This window comes from Tasmannia lanceolata, unplaced genomic scaffold (genome assembly GCF_043159265.1).
Source record: "Tasmannia lanceolata isolate RefF3 unplaced genomic scaffold, GAP_Taslan_0.1 ptg000018l, whole genome shotgun sequence".
Lineage (NCBI taxonomy): Eukaryota > Viridiplantae > Streptophyta > Magnoliopsida > Canellales > Winteraceae > Tasmannia > Tasmannia lanceolata.
In genome coordinates this window covers 7,697,469-7,709,354 of record NW_027518695.1, presented here as the reverse complement: position 1 = coordinate 7,709,354, position 11,886 = coordinate 7,697,469, and the positions used below count along the sequence as shown (strand labels likewise).

General features: G+C 43.1%; 1 protein-coding gene across 1 annotated transcript; it reads left to right on the top strand.

Annotated features, from left to right (window-relative positions):
- Nucleotides 1-2,645: 2,645 nt before the first annotated feature.
- On the top strand, nucleotides 2,646-11,886 carry LOC143850014 (uncharacterized). Its single transcript, XM_077359352.1, has 4 exons — nucleotides 2,646-3,843; nucleotides 3,937-4,202; nucleotides 11,204-11,329; nucleotides 11,413-11,886. The coding sequence occupies exons 1-4, from the start codon at nucleotides 2,646-2,648 to the stop codon at nucleotides 11,884-11,886; spliced, it is 2,064 nt and encodes a 687-aa protein (XP_077215467.1).

The window sequence follows — 11,886 nt, the reverse complement described above, 5'->3', positions numbered from 1 at the left end:
AAAGTTAACAAACATTAGCACTGAATTATTATCTTCAAATGGGTTCACAAGTCACAACCATTGAACAACTTCAGAGGGACGTTGTTCCCATGCAAGAAAAATAAAAACAAGTCAAACTAAAAATACAGCATTTTCTAGTGTTACTGATATATTGAACCAAACTTCCCAATAACAGACAGAGTTCAAGTCTTCAAGAGATTTGATCTTGATGATGAGTTTGGTTCTCAATGGTAACACTATACTTTCCCACTACTGTGAAAACCAAGCACGTTAACAGTGGAATGGGCGGTGAAATTCTGTTTAGTACGTGGGCAGTTACCACCACCATTGTTGGGCACATTGGTGCAACTTGAAGGCGCAGAAGGTGGCTCTGGGCCTCCTCTAAGAGACCCATAAATGAGAATCCCTGCCTTTGATCCCCACCGTTCGTCCAGAGGCCTTGCCGGATCAACGGATTGGAAATTTGAAAGCAAGATGATGATAATGGCGGATATGACAAGTGGGAGGAGATTTTTTCTTCCATATGAAGCCATCTCTTTGGAAGAAAAAAGAGAAGTTTTGGAGTTAGTTTTTTTTGTTAGGGGAGTCTGAGAATTTTGAGCTGTGATGATGAAAGGAGGGGTGAGAGGTGATTTATATATGCATTTGCCTTTTGGTAATTCTCGTTTTGAGACCTCTGTTGTAGGCTTGTAGCATATCTTTTGACTTCTACTCACTTGTGTTTAACGAGAACTGAGTGAGTCCTAATATTGACCTTGAACACGCGGGACTTCGACCATTGAATTCTATATGTTCGCCCCTTTGTTTTTTTATTACTTGGGACAGCCCCTCCCTATTGGAAAAGAGTATTCATAAGAGGGGGTCCCTTGTTTTTTGTTTGAGTTAAATCTCTCTCTCTCTTTCTCTCTCTCTCTCAACTCAACACAGGCGTGATTGACTCTCTCTCTCAACTCAACACAGGCGTGATTGTCATGTCTGTCTTGGGACAGTGAAGAAGGGCATCTAAGTAGTAGATCCCGTGGAACCCATGCTCAAGGCATGCAGAACACGTCAGGTTTGGTTCTCATAATATGGGGTCCGCAAATACATGAACGTATTAAAAAAAAGGGGCGGTGATAAATTCCCCCTTTGGACCCGACTTTAACGTTAAGTCTCTCTTCCCCCGCTCGCTCTTTCTCGTTAAATACAGTTGATTCTTAGGTCCCGGTGTGACACACATAATATTAGTAGATACTAATCATCCAATGAGTGGCCCCACCATAAATCACATGTTAAGAGCAAGGTTTTAAATTTCGGATTTTGGTGAAGATCGAAACCGGATTTTGGTCATGAATAAAATTTTATTTAGGAAAACACTTTGAAAACGGGACCGTTTGGAAAATAAAAAGGGAATGAAATGACGGTTGATTGGACCGTTTTAATGTGTATTTAATTCCTTTATGGGGATTTGAGCGACGTGGCTCCAATAAATAATGCCCCTTTTTTCCTAGCAGTGCTCAATTATTTAGGTTGAGTTCTTCTATAAAAGAGTGTTTTACTCTCTCTGTTGGCCGGTCTTAACTTTTAAGTAGCGAAATATTGTTGTGCTCTTTTCATGTTAGTAGACGTGTCATGAGAACAGAACCTGAAGAAAAAAATTAGAGTGGCCATCACACCTCCTCTGCACCTCACTGAGTAAGAAGAGGTAACGGCCTGGAAAGAGAAGTTTGATTATGGCCTCCAATCCTCCGGACCCTGGAGGTCACAACATTTTAGATTTTAGTTCTTCCGAAGCCTTTGAAGCAAGCTTGAGGCAGACGAAACCCCATCCGAGGCATTCTTGTCATATTTGCAGAGAAGACAAGCTGGGGTCTTCAAAATCAGCATTTATCCTCCCTGCTGCTGAGCATCAAGGAGAGCTCGATGATGAAGGCTGGCCGATACTTGCTGACCCAGAGCCTGGTTTTTTCCACCATATTGACCTCATTAAATCTGGACCTCCATCCTCTAGTTCTCTACCTGATACCCCAAAATCCAAATCTCTTGCTTCTCAGCTAAATAGTGGAGCTGATCTCGACCAAGTTTTTGATTCATCCACTCATGTCAAAAGAGGTACTAGACTCCATAAAATCCTTTCTAAACCTCCTTGTTTTGTCCCTCTCCCTAGAAAAACCAAAAAGAAAAATTTATCCCCCCTACTCCCAGAAAAAATTTGGATAAACCTCCTATCCCCTTTGATCCTGCAACTATTAAGAAGTTTAAACCCCCACCATCTCCTATTCTGAGTAGTTTCTTGACTCTCTCTCCCTTCCCATCGGAAAAATTGGTGGAAGGCGAGACCTCGAAGCCGTTTACCTTTTCTGGTACCATTTCTTCACCTCCCTGCAACCCCCTGCCCGAAAAGGAGAATCAGTTTTACTCCCTGGGCAATACCCGCTCACCTACGCACCAAGGAACTGACCCATCAGCTTCTGAATCCCCTGTCTTGTCAGACTTCCCTGTTTTAACTGCTGTGAAATCCCCCAAAGGTTAAGAAAATCTTAGCCCTTGCATCCCGTCCCCCTTTCTAAATTCTCGCCTAATTGAGGCGGGAAAATTTGAATCTATGAGTAGAATTGGTTGTGGTCAGCAAAAGGTTTTTTGTTGATTCAATCAATCCTACCCCGATGGGCCCCACAGAAAAGCTAAACCCCTCTGAAAATTTAAATTTCGTTCAAAAGCCGAAAAATCCCACAAAAAAAAGACCTGATGCTTGGACTTCTCTTTTTGAATCCAAGGATGTACAGACCTCATCAAAGCTCAAATTCTTCAATCAAACTGAAGCAACTGGACATTCGGGTCTCGATTTTGAGGACGAAGAACTGGAGGACAACGATAAAAAATGGCAAAACTCTGTAGTCGGCTACCTACTGGGGAGACGCCCTTATTTTGTAGCTTTGAAAGAGCACTTAAATAGAATATGGAAGGTAAAAGGTTCCTTCCAAATGTACAATCTCCACAACGGCTTCTTTCTGTTTCACTTCAATTCTTCAGAAGATTGTGAAAAAATTTTAGATGGAGGAAATTACAGTTTTGGTGGGAGGCCCCTGGTCTTGCGAAGGTGGTCCCCGGAAATGGCCCTGGAGAAACTTTCTCTCTCCACCATTCCAATTTGGATCAGATTCCCCGGTCTTAACCTTCGATTCTGGTTTGCCCATTGCCTCAGTAAACTAGCGAGTAAGATTGGATTCCCTTTATACATGGATTCTCATACAACGGAAGCAATTCGTCTCAGCTATGCTCGAGTCTGTATTGAAGTTGAAGCAGGAAGCAGCCTCCCAGACCAGATTGAAATTAAAACCTCTCTTGGGACTACTTACCAGAGGGTGGAGTATGAATGGAGGCCTCCTTCCTGCAAGGAATGCAATACTTTCAATCATTTTGATTCCTCTTGCCCAAAAAATAAGCCCCCTCTTACCAGAAAAGTGCAAAAAAAGGAGTGGAAACCAAAACCTCCTTCCCCTGTTGCAAATGAAGATGAGGAATCCATCAAAAGTGCCCAACCCCCTGAGTCTCATCAGCATTCTCCTCCGTCTCCTCATCAGCAAGTTCATCTGAATCCCTCGAGTCCCCCTGAGTCTCATCAGCAAACTCCTTCGATTTCCCAACTGCAAATTCCTTTGGATTCCTCCAATTCCCCAGTTTCGGAAAATTTCTATTCTGAATATGGGGAGGATCAAAGAAAGGCAAAATCTAGGAAGAGGAATGTTGATTCCTGGCAAAGTAATTCTCTCATTGAACCCTCTTCTGGCTTTCCCGTCAATGAAATTAATCACAATTCACTTGAAATCTCCAATCCTTACTCAATTTTGGAAGCCCTTGAAGGTGACCCTTCCTCTGAAAATGCAGTTACCCCCCCCCCCCCCCCCCATCTGCCCCTCCACCAACTCCTGATGTTTCCCATGTCATCCCTTGCAGCCTGGAACATTAGAGGGACAGGATCCCGCACAAAAAGGGGATACATAAAAAAACTCATCCATGACCACTCCCTCCCCCTGTTCTGTCTCCTTGAAACTAAAGTTTTTCACCCCATGATGGAAAATTGTATTCGAGATATTAGCGATACTTGGAATTACCATGCAAACTACAACCACACTTCTAGAGGTCGTATTTGGATTATATGGGATCCTCAAATAGCGCAAGTGAACATTATTGCTGATTCTACTCAGTTTATTCATGCGGAGGTTCTTTACACTCAAACTCAAACTCATTTTTTTCTAACTGCTGTTTATGCTAGAAACGGGGGAAATGAAAGGCACTCTCTTTGGGATGATCTTAACATCATCTCCCAGCAAATTGATTGCCCTTGGATTGTCCTAGGAGATTTTAATACTATCCGGTACTCTGAGGAAAGATTTGGTGGAGCTGATCCCATTTTTGCAAATCTTGTCGATTTCAATTGCTGTATTGATAATTGTGGCCTAGATGACTGTAGACACCCCATTTTGACCGGACCCTAAAATCCCCAAACTCAAATAAGAACTTCAAAAATCCAATAAAATTCTCAAATTCCGAGTCCCAAATTATTTGAAAATTAATCTCAAAAATTCATGAGGGACTGGGCCCAAAATGAGAAGAAGGCTCGGGTTTTGGGCATCTTGTTGTACGCATTTGTGGGTACAAATTCCCCAAGAGATTGTTAGTGTTCTCAAGGATATCCCTGCAAAATTTCATGGCAATCGGGGGAAAAATGTAAGAAAGATAGGCGAAGTTTGTTCAATAATCAAAACTGGGTTAGGGTGTGAATTATCAAAGCTTGGTTGTGTAGATATCGCCCTCCTTTTTTCATAAAAGGCAAGATATTTTTGTTGGGTAAGATGGTGATTTGCCATCTTTAGAGGGTCATTTTGGAAATCTGGTATTACTTAAGGTGTAAGCATCCCTTGGCAACCATTGGATCAAATTAGAGGGTTAGGATCATTTGAGGAGAAAAGAAGTTTTTTACCCCATTTTCTACCTGGACCACCCCTTTATAAATTAAAAAGAGTAGTCGTAAATCACTGTGGGGGGGGGGTGTCCAGGAAGTAAAGGGGGGGAAAATCTTCATTTCCCTCTATATGTGTCGAGCTAGGGTTTCTCGAAGGGGAGGAGGCCTCATTTTTTCCAAGAGAAAACCGAGAGGGAGAGAAAGGGAGCCCAAGCTCCACCCATTTCCACGTTCTTCTTCACCTAGCCATCAAAACCCTACTAAAAACTCATCTCTGCAACTACACAGCCGCCCACCTTCTTCCACCTCCGTCCACTCCTCCGGCAAGCCACCATCTTCTCCAACCCTCCACCACCACAGACCACCACCTATGCAGATTTTCTCCACCCCCATACCTTCACCACCACTAATCTCCACGCATCAGCCAACACAAAACCCATTTAAAAAAAAAAGATCGAGAGAGAGCAGAAGAGAGAAAACGAAAAAAAGAAGAAGAAGAAGCTCCGGCCTCCTTCTCCGGCCGGCAGCCCACCGGAATCCGAGCCACCATCTCCCCCATTCTATCCCCTCTATTTTTTACCTCCAAACCCCTCTCCACCCCCATCTCTACCCAAAACCCATTTTAAAACTCACATCTGTGAAACCCTTTTTTTTTAAAAAACCTCCGGCCGCCTCTCCCAACTCCTGCCAATCCACCCACCACCACCTCCTCTGTCCATCTCCCACTTCATCTTCTCTACTCCTATCTCCCTTGAAACCCACTCCCAAGCTCCGACCCCCATCTCCGATCACATCTGCAAACCATCCAAACCTTCTTCATTTCGTTTTTTCACCCCAACTCCGACCATCTTCCCACCCCATCTCCGATCCAACCCACCAACCACCGTCACCTCCAAGAACCCTATTCTCCGCTACCGTCTCTGCCATTTCCCCAAAACCCATCTTCTTCCTCCATTTACACCATCGATCTTCCCATTTCTCTGATTTAGAGCAAAAAAAAATAAAATAAAATATATAATATAAGAAAGGCAGAGAAGAGGGTTTATTGGGTTTCTTTTATTTTGGGTCGTAGGGTTTGGGTTTTGGAAACTTGGAGAAGAAGGAGGAGTCTCTTCACCAGCAGGACAGAAAAGGCAGAGAGAGGAAGAAGGGGATTTTTGCAGCCACCTTTTGTCTCCATCACCGAATACCTTCCGTTCGAGGACAATCATCTCATCACAACCACTACACCCAAGCTGCAGCGGATTTTCTTCAGTCATAGCATCAGATTCTATGTTTGTCATTTCCTTCGGGGTATCATCTCTAACTTTGCTTTGCATCGCTGAAATATCTGTATATATATGCTTTTCTCCTTTTCTTCTGAACAGAGAACCTGTGCTGTTGTTGGTTTCTTCTTCTGATGAAATATTGGTTTGCTCATAGACTTGATATTATCTTAATTTTGGTCTTGGTCTTATATTGAATTTTTATGCTAAATTGGTTTAAACGATTTTTACCCCATGTCGAGGGAATACGCGGATGATTCAATTATATTCATCTCTTGTGATGGGCTTGCTTTGTTTGGAATTTCTGTTTCCAGAATGTTTTATGAACAGATTCATTGGTTTAACAACTTTATTACATTTTGAAAATGGGTTTTTTGGAATAAGTCGTTAATGAATTTTCTGATAAATCACGTTGGAAATTTTTTCTCAGAATGTGTTCATTGTGATAATAGTTACCATTTTCCCCAATATTATATGATTTGCTGAAGTTGGAATTTGTATAGGAGGATAGACATCTCGGGTACTGTGGTTTCTGTTTTTAGAAAATTTTAGTATAAAGCTTTCTCGGAAATGGGAATCGATTATCAAAGTGTCATGTTATGTTGATGTTGCTGATGCTATAGTTGGAACATTGGTCAAATTGGACTTATAGTGACATTGATGTGTGCATAATAAAGTCAATCATTGGAAGTGTCCCTGATGGATCTCAATTTTACCCATGCGTTTTGTTATTTGATCGTGACTGAGGTCATATCTTACATGTTCGTGTTGCACCTGATATTTACATGCCACCTTGTGTGAGTTCTGTGCTAAAACATGGGTATAAGAATAATCATCACGCTTGCATTATTGTCACATTGAACTTGTTTGAATGGTGTGCTGAATGGATAATAATATCGGTTCCAGGATTTGTTTAACAGCGTATGATCTTTCCATCGATTTTCAAATGCTTTTCTCGGGTTGTGGCTATGACGGAATGTATCTTGAGCCAACCCATTCCCTTCCTGCCTTAGAGTTTTCGCAGGTGAAGGAATTTCTTCCTCTTTAGAGTCTGTCATTGAGAGTTTAGGAGTCTGTCCTACCACCCTAGAGTTTAGGAGTCTGTCCTACCCTTTTAAAGTTTAGGAGTCTGTCCTACCCTTTTAAAATTCATCAGTCTGTCCTACCTCTATAGAATATAGGATTCTGTCCGACCTTCATAGAGTTTAGGATTCCGTCCTTCCATCTTTGAGAGTCAATCTTTCAGGAGTTTGTCATATCATCATAGCGGTTAGGATTCTGTCCATCCTCTCATCAAGTCATGTGATTTTTATCCGCTCTTACAAGGTATAGGATGCTGTCCAACCCTTGCAGAGTCGTGATTCTGTTCATTTCCCCAGCAAAGTATAGGATGCTGTTCAACCTTTGCGAGATATCTGGAGTCTATCCTACCCTTATAATGATAGGATTCTGTCCTCTTGTGTCAAAAACATCAAAAACATATGAAAAACCAAAAATCTCAAAAATCTTGAGTCATTAGGAGTGTAGTTAGAAAATTCTGGTCCGAACTACGGATGGCTTGATCCCTAGCTGAGGGGTATGTAGGCAGCTCAGGCGTGCAGCTGGCATCCTGAGTTCAGTCACAACTTTCACAATTTCAAAAACTTCCATAAGCTTCAAAACCTTTCAAATCTTCCCAAAAATAAAAAATTCTTCAAAATAACCTTGCAAACCATTTTCAAAAGATCTTCCCATAGAGTTAGGAGTCTTTCCTAGGCGTTTGGGGTGTCTTAGAGTTAGGAGTCTATCCTGTTTGTGTTGATATGCTGAGTCTTGTCGTGTGAGTGTCCTCAGAGTTAGGAGGCCTCGAGTCGTGGTCGGCTAGACACTTAGTCGATCCGATGGCTAGACTAGAACGCACTTAGATAGCCCATGGTTTTCCTTAGGACGCACAGCCTAGTCACACATAGGGTGTAGGGTCCACCTGCATTAGTTAGAGCATATAGGGAGTCCTAAAAATTACAATTCACTTGAACTTAAATAATAGCAAGAAACTTTAAAAACTAGTCAAGTCTAGTTGATCGAGTCTAGGATAGCGGTCCTAGAGGGTTAGGCATTGTAGTTTAGCATAGGTCGCCGAACTACGTTGACTCTGATTCTTCCCGAGGCCGGGATACGTAGTGCAGCCAGGATGGATGGCCATCTTGGTCTGAGTCAAGTATCGCAGTAGAGTCCAGGGTTTGTCATATTGTATGTTTTGCTGTGTTTTCTTACTTTCCTGTACATACCTTATACCTTTAGTTGTAGTGTGCATGTGTTTGCCCATCGGAACTTAGACACCAATTAGGCATGACACTCATAACTTAACTATTCTTAGGTGGCATGTCTTTCATTTTCTTTTGTGTGTGCTTCTTATTCATCTCTGAGACATGCATGACTAGCTAGACGGTATCTCGGGGATATTCGTTCCCATTTCGCATGATTTTCGCCCAAAACTCTTCAAAGTTAATAATAAATGCAATAAAAGACCATGTGCTTGCACTTGGGCGAATTGGGGGCGCCTAACCCCTTCCCCATTCGTCATCAGGCACGGACCTTTTGTATCTCTGGTTATCTGTTGCGATAGAGCACAGCATGGGATCCAGGGCCTACTTCCTTGGATGTTGACTCTTTCTTTGTTTAAGGTATGCCTCGAATCCGGGCTAGTCCCCGAATCGAGAGGTATCTCACTTTACATCGCCACTCATGCTGTGAGGGGCACTCTTTTGAGAGTACCTTGGTGGAGCTCTCCTTCACGTGGATGATCTAGAGACTTTCTGGGGGGCTCGTCCCCCGGCCTCTCTCGGATCGGGGTCCACAGGCTGGCGAACAAAACCGTCAACCAGACCCAAAACTGAAAGAAGGAACAAACTCCACCTGATGATAATAGATTAGAAAAACTCACAAACATGGACCCAAGACACCGGCATGACCATATGATAAGTAGGGCTGCAACTCGGGTCGGGCGGGTCGGGTTTTGAAGAACCCAACCCTACCCGAGAAATATCTCGGGTCGGGTCGGGTCGGGTTTTTTTTCGGAAAACCCACGATTCCCAAACCCGGCCCTACCCATGATAAATCTCGGGTCGGTTCGGGTCGGGTCGAGTTTTTTCACGTTGACGCAATTTTTTAAGGAAAATTCTTGTTTGGCGAGTCAACTCAACTCATAGAAGCAGAAATTACACTCACATTACACTTGAATCAAACAATGATGTAATTACACTCACATTACACTTGAATCAAACAATGCTGTAATCAAACAATGTTGTAATTACAATCAAACAATGCTGAATCAAACACTTGAATCAAGCCAACTCATAGAAGCAGAAATTACACTCACATACAGTAACAGTGGGTGCGTGGGTTTTCACTTTTAACTTTTAACTAACAATAGAAAAAAATGTACATACTATAACTTATGTAACTCGGGTAGGGTCGGGTCGGGCCCCTTCAAACCCGGCTCGACCCAAGATTCATGCGGGCTTTTGAATGCTAAACCCGGCTCGACCCGAAACCCATGAAACCTGAACCCAACCCAGGGTATTTTCGGGTCGGGTCGATGCGGGTCGGGTAAAACCCGGCTCGAGTTGCAGCAGTAATGATAAGAGATCACAGAATAAATCATGATCTAGCTGACAACCGAGCAAGAGTAAGGGTCATCGATCAGGTCTGAAGGAATGCCCTGCGATAGATACAGAAACCTAATCTAGGAGATAGGTCATAATCTAAGAATAGATATAATACATGCACGTACATATATACATACATACCCTAACCAGGGGCACCAGCCCTAACCTGATCTAGCGGAGCCAAGAAAATCTTGACTCAAAAGTGTTTGTGAGTGTACTAGATGATCCGACGGGTAATCACGGTGTGACTTACCCTTCTACACTACATGGGTAGGTTGACTTCTATCATAGGCTCACACATGCCAGTCGCACATGTTCGTTCTATATGAGTACATATATATAGTGTCCTAGCAAGGGTTCCCTAATTTTGATTCTAAAGGGAGCAACTAATATATATACATAATATAATGAAATAAAAGTAGGGCCCATGCATTTCTGCAGGGTACTATGCTTATGACCATACCCTTGATGTATAACGCCAGCACACCCAGCATTATACAGAGTATGTTCATTGCTCGTCGGCTGCTGTAGAACACCAGCACACCCAGTGTCTACGGCTGCAGCTCCGGTGCATAGCTTGGAAATAGATACAACGGTTCCCTCAAGCTCATAATTACCCATCTGGTACACGTCATATCTATTCCCTGAGGCCAATAATGAAAATAATGAAAGAAATAAAGAATATGACAATGTATGATGTGCAGCGTGTGAATCCCTCGTTTTATTTACGCACCTACTTGGTGCCCCTGGATTTCTAACGATAAAGTTCTCATTTAACTTGGTTTTGACCCAAATTTCTTCAAAATTAATTAAAATGGCATTTTTAGAGACCAGGTGCTTGCACTTGGGCGAATTGGGGGCGCCTAACCCCTTCCCCATTCGTCATCAGGCACGGACCTTTTGTATCTCTGGTTATCTGTTGCAACAGAGCACAACATGGGATCCATGGCCCACTTCCTTGGATGACGACTCTTTCTTTGTTTAAGGTGCGCCTCGAATCCGGGCTGGTCCCCGAATCGAGAGGTATCTCACTTTACATCGCCACTCATGCTGTGAGGGGCACTCTTTCGAGAGTTCCTTGGTGGAGCTCTCCTTCACGTGGATGATCCTGAGACTCGTCTGGGGGCACGTCCCCCCGCCTCTCTCGGATCGGGGTCCACACTGACCTTCGATCCATGGGGCATGTCCTCTCTTGGAACAATAGTCCCCAAAATGTGGACCTCAAACTAAGAAGACTTGATAGAGCCCTGGTAAATATTGAATGGCTCTGTGATTTCCCTATGTTTATTGCTGATTATAGAGCCCCTTGGCTCTCTGACCACTCTCCCATAATTATCAAAATTCAGCCCACCTCTGGTAATGGGAAGAAGCCTTTCAAATTTCTAAATGCTTGGCTAGATGATGTCTCCCTTGTTGAAGTTGTTGAGAGAGCTTGGTCTACTCCAATTAGTGGGAATCCGATGTACAGATTGGTACGAAAGCTCAAAGAGGTTAAAGGAGAAATTAAGATCTAGAATTTGGTCATATTGATATTGAAGCTCCAATTCTTCGTCAGGCTTTAGATGTAGCCCAATCAAACCTGAAGTCTAACCCTGCAGATCCCGGTCTCAGGGTAGAAGTCAACCAAGCCCAATCGGCCTATGCCTCTGTTGCTAAAATGGAAGAATCTCTTCAAAGACAAAAGTCTAGAGTTCAATGGCTAAATCTGGGAGACTCAAATTCAAAGTTTTTCCACTCGGCTCTCAAGGCCCGAAGGAACCAAAACTCGATTCATGGTTTGTGTGGTCCCTCTAGGGATGTTACAACTGATCAAAATCAAATTTCTGCAATGTTGGTTTCTCATTTCCATTCTCTTCTCAATCAGCACCCTCCCAACTCCACCCCCATAGCCTCTGTCCCTTTCCCTTTGAGGAAGATATCTTCGGAGGAAGCTTTCCTTTTATCCAAGCCTTTCACCCAAGAGGACATAAAAAGCGTTATCTTCAGTCAAAATGGGAACAAAGTCCCTGGGCCTGATGGGTTTAATTGA